Genomic DNA, 10,025 nt, shown 5'->3' on the forward strand with positions numbered 1-10,025 from the left:
TCACCGCGCGCCTTCCGGGCGCCCCGGAGCGCGCGGCCCGGGTCCCCAAGGGCGTGGGGCTCCGCCGACGGGGCGGGCCCGGGGGCGGCCGCTGTGACCCCTGGGCGTGTGCAGACACCGCCTCCGCGGCCACCGATAGGTCCCACCCCGCCTTGGCGACCCGCGGGCCGGGGGCGGGGAGAGGCGGCGCGGAGGCCGCGCGCACCGCCCGGCGCCGCTCGGAGGCCGGGGAGGCTCCGGGCAGCCGCGCGGGTCGAGCGCGGGATGTGGGCGCCGGGCGGCCCGCCGGGGCCCGCGGGCTGGGACCGCCGCAGGGTGGGCGCCAGGCTGCGCGCGGCCCTCGCGGGGCTGCACGAGCTGCAGGGGCTCCGCGCCAGGCAGCAGGCGCGCGTGTGGGGCGCCCTGGCCGTGCAGCCCCCGCCCGGGCCCGCCGCCCCCCGCGGCCCCCGCGCCCACGAGCTGCGGCTGGAGGCGGCGCTGGCGGCGCTGCAGGAGCAGCTGGTAAGGAGCGCGTGCGGGGATCGCGGGGCTGCTCCGGGCGCGCGGGGCCGCGGGGACCCGGTCCACCCGGCTAGCAGCAGGCGGACGGGCCGCCCGGCCGATCGGGGGGCACCCTCGGCGATTTCAAGGGACGCAGCTCGGTCCCGAATGAGAGGGACGCGGAGGCCTGAGGCGCGAGGCTAGGCATCCTGGCCCTGAAAGCAGCCCGGCCGGGCCGCCCGCGCCGAGCCGCGCATCGGGGCTGCGCCCGGCTCTGCCTACTTCCCAGCGCAGACAGACTTCAGGATGTATTCCTGTTGGTTGGAGTTTTGCTGATAAGAACGCATTCAATCGGTTTTCCCTGCTGGAGGCTACTTGGGATCCTGGTGTCCTGCTCCCGGTGCCAGCCTCTCCCTGCTGCGTGGGTCTGGGGACAGCAGTGCCAGCGTGCCAAGTGTCCCCCGAATTGTCCCCAGTGATGTGTTCAGGTTGAGCTCTGGGGTCGTGTCACTGTAATGAGATGTTGTGGAGAGCATGTATCCGATGAGGGCCTCTCCGACTTTAAAATGTAACCTGACCTATGAAAAGAGGTGTGTCCTCTGAACGCAGAGGCGGTGGAACCCCACTGGGCCTCCTGGGCCTGCTTTCCCACCGGCCTTCTCCCCGCTGCTAGGGCTCCTCCAAACGCGGGTCCCTTTTGTACCATTGAAGACACTTCTCAGGTGATTGCCTCGGTTATTTATCTAACGTATGGTTTCATCTCATGTATTAGAAAAAACTCAAGAGTTTTTTGCAGGGTTGCAGTATTTTTTAAAGGAAAAATTAGAAGGTTGTATTGAAAGATGTCTATTTGGTAGAGTTGACTGTAGTACTTCAAGGGGAATGTCTTTTAAATGAGAAATTAAATCTGCCCTGTTTAAAGGTTGCTGTCTTTACAGAGTAGCCTGGATGAGGCTGCTGCTTTGCTATCAGCTTAGCGCAGTCGTGTCAATGATTTGTTAGCTGCTTCTGGATTAGAGAATCGGGAAGCTCAGCGTCTTAAGGTGTGTCCCAGGACTCCTGCGATCTTCCCACATGGCAAGGGGGGGCCCTGACTGTGCAGCCTCTCGTCCTGTGATTCCGCGGCTGCTTTGCAAAGGAAGGAGCTAGTTACCAAGTGGAACTTTCATAGGCTTCTCACCCCCCATCTTATCCAGTCACAGCTGCAGGTTTAGCTTACCTGTGTGTGTGTGTGTGTGTGTGTGTGCGTGCATGTGTGCACCCAGACACATCCTACCTTTCACTGGAGCTTGGAGAGGCACACAGAGCCTGGGAAGATGCATGACATGCGTGTGGCAGGAAGGAGCTTTGCGATGCTGCTGTGAATTGTTCTGTCGGGGGAGCTAGAATCCAGTTGATGATTAACTTGGCTTAAGTAATATACAAATCAGACTTGTGAGCACTCAGCCTCTAATTACGGGTAGCCTTTTGGGAGAGAAGTTCAAACAGGTTTTCTTTTGTTTTATTTATTTATTTTTTAATGTGGGGACCAGAAGGAACACGCACCCTTTGTCTTGAAACTTTGTTCTTGGCACAGATTATGTGATCAAAAGAGAAGAATAATTGAATGTGTGTGACACCAGCCCAGGGATTAACACGTTCACATTTTTCTTACAGAGAAAAAATTAGGAGTGATCCTAGTTCTATGATGCAGGGTACAATCAAAAGGCCTTCATCTCCAGCCCCAGGCCCACACTTCACTAACTCCCGGCTAATCGGGGCCCCTCCTACCCACACCCTGGGGTTAACCGGGGCATGGGTCACCATTCAGGTGTGGAGACAGGAAGAACTTTTACCTGACCCTCAGCAGCTTTGTCCCACAGACGTTCCCAAGTGAGAATGAGCTTGAGCATTTCAGGGGGGATTTCAACTGCAGTTAGGAGAAGTCATCACATTAACACTTACCAGAACGAACGAGCTACACCTTTTTAATTGCTGTGTCTACAGTCACAACAGGAAGCTCGCAGTAGGTACTTAGTATTTGTTGAATAAGTAAATGAGCAAGTTTTACTGCTGTAACAAAGCGGAAGATGATTTCAGTATTTACTATCTCCACGTTCTAGATTTCTAAGCTAATGTAACCCCCATGACCTCTGACCAAAGCAACCCTTACTGTTTGGCCGGTCCTGTGCTCACCTGTCTGTGCCTTCCAGGGAGATTGTCATTCCCCGAGAAGAGGCTGCCATTCCCATTTTTATAAGCGTTATGTTCCCAGCAACACTGACGCGGAAAGATTTGGATGCCCCAGAGGAGCCTGGAAGCTCCATCTCCCACCAGGAGGCGCCAGCGGGCACCCCAGGTGGGATGTGAGGAAAGGCTCTGGGGACCTGCAGGGAAACTGGTGCTGGAGAATTTCCTGGTGGTTGTTTTGCTGGTCACGACTTGTCCTGACCCTGAATGGCAGCATCTCCTCCTCCCTGGCAGGTGCCGGCATTGAGCACTGCAGGAGCTGAGGGTCTGCGGCTGTAATCAAGACGTCTGGTGTCTTCCTTGGACCGACCATGCTTGCTCCGTGACCTCTCAGGGGAACGAACTCGCTCAGGGTCACAGAGGAGGGGGAAGCATCCACGGGGCTGGGCAAGGCTTCCTTCTGTGGCACTAGTGCTTGTTATCCCCGAGGCTAATCTGTGACCCTGGCCCTTTGAAGGACTTCTTTTCAAGCTAGGTAGTAATATTTACCCACCCACAGGGCACTTGCAGTGCCATGGAACTCATGCAGAAAATGCTTCCTGTGCATGTTCTCAGCTTTCAAGGAAAGAACGGAGGTGTTTTAGACGCCATCTCTGTATCCTGAACTTTGGGACGTTTTTCATTTTTGTCCTCTCAATCTGCCGTAAAGGTTTGAGAAGGCTGGAAAGCCGAATTGTAGATGGGGAACAAAAGGGCAAAGCAAGTGGAAATCGGATCAGTCTTTTATGGCATGTAAAGTCAACATCTCGAAGAAAGGACTAAGCCAGATATTTGTTTTGAATGGCATTCCCTAGGTAGAAGTTCTCAAACTTTTGTGGTCATAAAAAATTGGTCCCAGGGAAGCTTGTCAAAATGCAGATTCCCAGGCGTGCCCTAGAGTCTGAGTTAACGGGTGTGGCGGGGAGCCCTGGGGTCTGTGTGGATGCCCCGGGGCTCCCAGCTCCTGGGAACCAGGCTGTGCTCTCCCTTACACCGGAACCCCTGCCCCTCGCCCAGGTTCAGGGGATTCAGACAGGATGCGCTGCCCAGCCCCTGAGCCTGAAGGCCTACAGTGAGTAGAGAGGGCTGGCGGCCGCACAGACTGGCTCGCTGCTCTGGAGGGAACCCGTGTGACACAGCAGTCACATTTACTTGGCGCTGACGTCTCTGTAACACATTTTCCCTGCAGAAATACATGGAAGTCGATGCTGTGTGCCTGGCTCCGCAGTGGGTTATGCTCAGTCCTGGTGCCATAAGGAACCTTTGACTTAGCACAGAGTTAGAGACCAAGGAGTTAATGAAAAGCAGAGACATAAAACCCCCCAGCGAGGGACGGGGGAAGGGTTACGGAGGACAGTGCCAATCCTGAGTGACAAAGCCCTGTTGCCATGCAGCGGGGTCCTGGGGACGCAGTAATCATCGGAGGGCACCCGGGGGCCTGTGTGGCTGTGCCCCTCGACACTAATCAGAAGCCACTGGCTGTAGGCCGGGCTGGGCAAACATTAATCACAAAGCAATTATTCCAGCACAAACACGCCAGGGTCACTTTTTTGGGGGGAGGGGGATTGGAGAGGGAGGAGAGAAGCCATCTATGGAATCCAGAGAGGTCCCCTTTCAGAAGAAAGAGGACATCGTGATTTGGAAGAGAAGGGGTCAAATCCATGTTTTTAAACGTCGAAGTGTGGACGAACAGAGGAACTGAACTCTCTGCCAGTACCGTGGTCTCATTTTACGACATTAGAAGAAAAGTCATTTGCAGTAAAAATTCCCTTCGTTTGTCTGAGTGTTTTTTACTTGGATAGTGATGGGCCGGGAGCCCACCTTTGCTGTCCCCGCCGCTCTGGCTGTCAGGTAGTGCTGTCCACCTGGGGAGCGTTTCCCTTTGTGAAAACGTGCCAGGATGTTCAGGCTACTCTGGGTGGTCCTGGGTGTGTACGTTTTGATTAAATTCTGGGTTTTTGTAGTGTTATGTTTACAGATACTATTACATGAGGCTGGGAGACTCCCTTGCTACAAAACTTGGAGGTTGTTCTGAGACCTTTGCACTGGGTCCTGAGGAAAGTGGATTTGGGTGTGGTGGTCTGCCACTCACCAGGTGCTGGGCCATGGGCCCCTGCCCCTGGTAGTATGGGAACAGTCTGCGCCAACGTAGTTCTCCCATAAGAATCAGAAATTCCCGCCACCTGCTTCCCCCTTGGACTGACTTCTCAGATTATTGAAGCTACTGAAGTAATTCCTCATTTCCTATATAAGAATTTGAAACACAATTGATCATTTTCTCAAACAGGGTGACCGGCATAATCCCATTCATTAATTATTTGCCTTAAACTTAATTGCTAATCAAAGCAAGAAATTTAGGTAGTGGACCTTGAAAACAAGGTGAAGTTTTATCACTGAAGGAGGGAAGTCAGCATTTATGAAACAGTGTTGTTTTACAGACATATGATTCACGTGTGTGTATGTGTGTGAATGTATATTGTGAGCGTTAACCACGTGCATGTGCTATATGTATATTACATGATATACACACACAGATATGTGTGGTTGACACTCACAGTAACCCGTTTTACAGCCAGGGAAGCTGAGGCCTGGAGAAGCTAGAGCCTCGGAGGACAGAGTTGAGATGTGGACCCTAAACCAGAAAGATCCTGCCTCCTGGGGCAGGTGTTCAGGCTGCGCTGATCCCAGGCGCTGAGCTTTTTCCTCCTGCAGCGTCCCTCCCTCTTCCCTGAAAGCCCTACAAAACCGTAACCGTTCAAAATGCCACCTGTGATATGGGAGCTAAGACTCTGCAGAGGCAGGGCCTTTTTCTCTCCTGGGGACTTTCCTGTCCCCCTGAAGAGCCGAAAGCTCAGCCCTCCCCAGGTGCCATGGACGGGCTGCGGTGAAGGAACGTGGTGATACGGGTACCAAACACAAGGTCCACGAGGCGCGAGCCTGGGAAAGTAGATTCTTACGTAGATGGAAAAAGACATTGAAAATATTATCGGTGGCTCCTGCCAGACTGGGTGTCCTTGGCTGTTTTTGGTCCTCATTCCACTCTCATAAGCTGTATTACTCCACATTCTTATAAAGAAATGTCTAATTGAAAATTGCTGGCAAAGAAAAGTCTGCACTTGGAAGACGTGCTGGAGGCGGGAGGGGTCCTAGAGGCGGGAGGGGTCATAGAGGTGGTTTGGTGTGAGGAAGTGGGAGCTGTCAGGTGGGAGCTGGCCTGTGGGTTTGGGGAGTTAAGTTGTATGTGTGATGTAGCTTCACGTGGAGCCTCCAGTTTCCATTTCTGTACACAGAGCAGTTTTATGTCTCCCTGTTTTCCTTCTGAGAACCGTTTAAGACTTCAGGACGTCGGCCTGAAAACCCACTTGGACCAGCTGGACCAGCAGATCAGCGAGCTGCAGCTGGACGTGCGCAGAACCTCCAGCGAGGCCCCGGACAGCGACAGCAGGCCCAGCTCGGGTATGGCGCCCGCTCGGGCCCTGGACCCTCTGTCACTCACCCCGGGGAGCAGCACTGCCCGGCAGGGCTGACGTGGTGAACCCGCCTCTGTGCTCAGGCCACCAGAGGGTCAGGAGCTGTATGCAAGCCTGAAAGAGCACGTTATTGGAGAATACTGAAGATGAAATACTTTTAATACTTTTATTTAAATGCACTTGGGAAAACGGGGAGAGAGAGGGAGAGAGTGGGTGTGTACATACTCATTGTTTAATTGGAAAAATATTACTTTTGATGGAAAAAAAACCCATGAGTTTCTCACCCTTCTCTGGACTGAGACGGATTCTGGGTTCTGTTTATGTTGAATCAACATGGAGATTGTAAATAATAACTTTTATGTGACAGCAAGAGTCTTTTTTTAAGTCTACAGTCTAAAATCAGTACAGTTTCCTCCCCTGCGGCCCTGTGCGCCCTCCTTTCAAGGTCACGTAGCGATGGTTAGGGTCGTTCTGACCTTCATGGTCCTGGGCACATGGGCTTTCTCTCCAGATTCCAGGCTCAGACAGCAGCTCAAACGGCAAACCTAGGAGACCAGCGTCTTCCCAAGTACAGTGTTCTCTGCCCTGTCTTTCGCTTTTTTTCAGTTTGCAAAATCCTGTCACGGTCTGGGTTGTCAATCATGTAGCAGGGCCGGGCCGGGGGGCCTCCCCAGACGCTGCCCCTTCTCTGATGCCTGCCTCAGATGAGCTTGGCGGGCACGAGGAGGGGCGGGGGAGGATGCCAGGCTCCCTCTTACGGGGCTGGAAGCCGGAGGTCACACGGGGGGACGTGAGCCACTCACCCAGGAGAGGGATGAGCAGGTGGTGGGCAACAGGAGACAGAGGTGGGGCGGCGTCCCGGGCATTCCAGCCCCGGGCACCTCCCCGCCCCCAGGCCCGCTTCCCTGAGACCCCCAGCCCCTCAGCGCAGGGCCCCCCAGACCACAGCGATAGCCTCTGTGCCCCCGTGCAGGCTTCTACGAGCTGAGCGACGGCGGGTCCTGTTCCCTGTCCACCTCCTGCACGTCCGTGTGCAGCGACTGCATGTCCTCCTCTCTGGGCGCTGTGCTGCCTGCCACCCCGGAGGCCAGGCCCGGCACGGGAGACTGCCGGCCCCGGTCAGCAGATGAGACCACTGTGTGTGGGGTCCCCTTGCCTGCGTGGGAGCCCCAGGCCAGTGAGGGAGGCGCCGGCCAGCTGCTGCAAGGCGAGTCCCGGCCCCGCCCAGTGTCCACAGGTAAGGGGAGGCGGGAGCGGGGGCGGCGCTGAGCCCCATCCCAGGTGGGGCGGCTCCCGAGCCCCAAACACGGTCGGGGGTGGTTCCGAGCCCATACAAGGAAGGAGGCAGTTCCCGATCCCCATATTTTCTGTGGGCTTTTTTGGGTTTTGGATGGAGGTAGGCATCAAACGCCCACCTGTGTTCCTTGTAGCAGGGCTGTTGCAATAAAAGGCTTCTCGTCTTATTTAAAATGAACATCCGTTCACACCCTTCCACAGCCCTCGTGGCTGCCGCCGGGGACTAGGGTGGGAGCAGCGCTGCACGTGGACGTTGAGCGAGTTCAGCTCACATGCAGTTCCCCCCACCAGCCAGGGAAGAGCCGTTCTTTTTCTTCAGAGGGTCCCAGAAGGAAGAGATGCATCTTATTCCTTATGCTAGACCTGGGCCGTTAGGATCCATGGGTTTTCTTTCTTGCACACCTGTGAACGCCTCAGGGAAGGTCTGTTCCAAGACCTTGTCCCGATGACCGTGTGGTCACCGGCGCCCCATCTCCCTGGGCGTCCTCCGCACCTTCGGTGAACAAGGGCAGGACTGAACGTCAGGGTCTAGGACTCACCTTCTAGGCTGTGGCTGGAAGGAGTGTGATGGGAGCCGGGTGATGGGACGTGTACAGAGGACACCAGCGTGTCCAGGCGAGGAACGTGTGAGGCCGGGGCCTCGTCCTGCCCAGGGGGAGGGCCTCGTGCCCCAGGGCTGTGCTTGCTTCTTCCCTTATTTATGTTTTGTTCTTCTTCTCCTTCCCAGGTGACCTTGAAAGAGCCCTGCCGGCTGAAGTGGGGCTCCAGAAAGCCAGGGCACACCCCAAGGCCACTTCCTTCCTCTGCCGCGGCATGGACCCCAAGTACCAGTGTGACCTGGTGTCCAAGGGGGGCAGGGAGGTGTACCCGTACCCCAGCCCCCTGCACGCCGTGGCTTTGCAGAGCCCCCTCTTTACTCTGACCAAGGAGACAGTGCCGAGCGATGGCCCCTCGCCCCCCAGTCGGCCCCTCCCTGGAGCCACAGGTCCGAGCTCCATTCGGACTGGACTGGTCCTCGAGGCTGGCCCAGCCAGAGCCTACATAGAGAGGCTGCTGCGACTGCAGGGCCGAGGGCCACCCGCGAGGGGCAGTGTGGGAGAGCGCGGACCCCCAGGACGGGAGGCGTCCCTATCCCCGCAGGGGCTCGGGGGCCGGAGGGCGGACAGTGAAGGTGGCCTGGAGAAGACAGTGTGCGCCCGGGGGAGAGCGGAGGTGGGAGGGGAGGCCCAGAGCGGGGCCGCCCGTGGGGACAGCATCGAGCAGCCGGGGCCTGTGCCCCTTGTGCGCACCCTGCACCCCAGCAGCCGTCCAGAGGAGGGCCCCAGACCCTCACGCGGCTGCGTGCACCAGGAGGCCCGTCCAGGCTCCCCCTGGCTGGGCTGTGGCCAGGCCCCTGCTCCCTGCTCGCAGGGTCAGCAGCCAGCTCTCCACGGCTGGACGGGCAGAGGCAGGTCGCTGGGCGGGGGGGCGGGAGGGGAGTGCCCCCCTCGGGCCCCCGGACACTGTGTCCGCCCGCACTTTGCTGCCAGAGGAGCTTCCCCCACGGGGCCCCCCAAGGCCAAGCCTGTGAAGATCAAGAGGGGGACCAGCGACAAGGCACTGAGGCTTGGGGGGCCGCAGCTTCAGTGGGGCGCCCTCGGGGGCCCCCAGCCGCCCCCTGAGTCGGGAGGTGGTCTCAGGAGGCCCACCCCGGCCAGGGAGGTGCCCGGCCGGTCCTGCTCTGAGTCCAGCCTCTACCCCGTGTCCCTCTTCGTCCCCCTGCTGGTGGCCCGACGAGAGGGTCACCAGGCGTCAGCTCAGGCCTTGTTCCCCTTGGAAGCAGCCCCACTGGTGGCGACCGGCGGGGAGGCCCGGAGGAAGCAGCGCAGGTGGCAGTCCTCCGTAGAGATCTCAGCCCGGGCCCGCCCGGACCCCAGCCTGGGGCCCCATAGGCCGGCGGCCCGGAGAGGGAGCGGCCCGCGGCCCGTGTGCGCCAGACCCAGGCCCAGGCTGCCCCGCCAGGACGCCCGAGCCAGGAGCGGGTCGGACGGCTCGGAGCACTCGGCCGAGTGTGCGTCCCTCTTCCGCTCCACCGTCGCGGAGAGCAGCGGGGACGAGGCCAGCGACCACACGGCCAACCGCTTCGGGGACGGGGAGTCCAGTGGCAGCACCTCGGAGGGCGGCGGCCAGGGCGGGGGGAGCTCCAGCCAGCGGGCCCCGGCCAGCTCCAGGCCCCCTCTGCCGCCAGTGCCCAGGCTGTGCCGCGTCAAGGCCTCCAAGGCCCTGAAGAAGAAGATCCGCAGGTTCCAGCCGGCCGCACTGAAGGTCATGACCATGGTGTGAGGTCGCTGGGCGATGGCAGGGCCCGTCCGGGCCCGGGAGCCACAGACACAAAGGGACCTTTCGTGGCTGAGGCCGGGCCCAGCCTCGCACGGTGTTGGATGTGCAGGTCTGTGTCACCTGGACACTTGGTTTTCTCCCCGAAGCTGCCCTTCCAAAAGAGTCCCCTCAGAGGAGACGATGGGCCCGTCCCTGGCTGCATCGGCCCACAGGTTAGGCTGTGACTGTGGACACGTCACCCCACCGTGGCCC

General features: G+C 58.4%; 1 protein-coding gene across 1 annotated transcript; it reads left to right on the top strand.

The window, feature by feature from the left end:
• Window positions 1–264: 264 nt before the first annotated feature.
• Window positions 265–9,776, top strand: DACT2 (dishevelled binding antagonist of beta catenin 2). Its single transcript, XM_060115380.1, has 4 exons — window positions 265–501; window positions 6,012–6,144; window positions 7,132–7,395; window positions 8,182–9,776. Exons 1-4 carry the CDS (start codon window positions 265–267, stop codon window positions 9,774–9,776), a joined length of 2,229 nt encoding a protein of 742 aa, XP_059971363.1.
• The last annotated feature ends 249 nt before the right edge of the window (window positions 9,777–10,025 follow it).

The sequence above is a fragment of the Mesoplodon densirostris genome, chromosome 12, assembly GCF_025265405.1.
Source record: "Mesoplodon densirostris isolate mMesDen1 chromosome 12, mMesDen1 primary haplotype, whole genome shotgun sequence".
Taxonomy (NCBI): domain Eukaryota; kingdom Metazoa; phylum Chordata; class Mammalia; order Artiodactyla; family Ziphiidae; genus Mesoplodon; species Mesoplodon densirostris.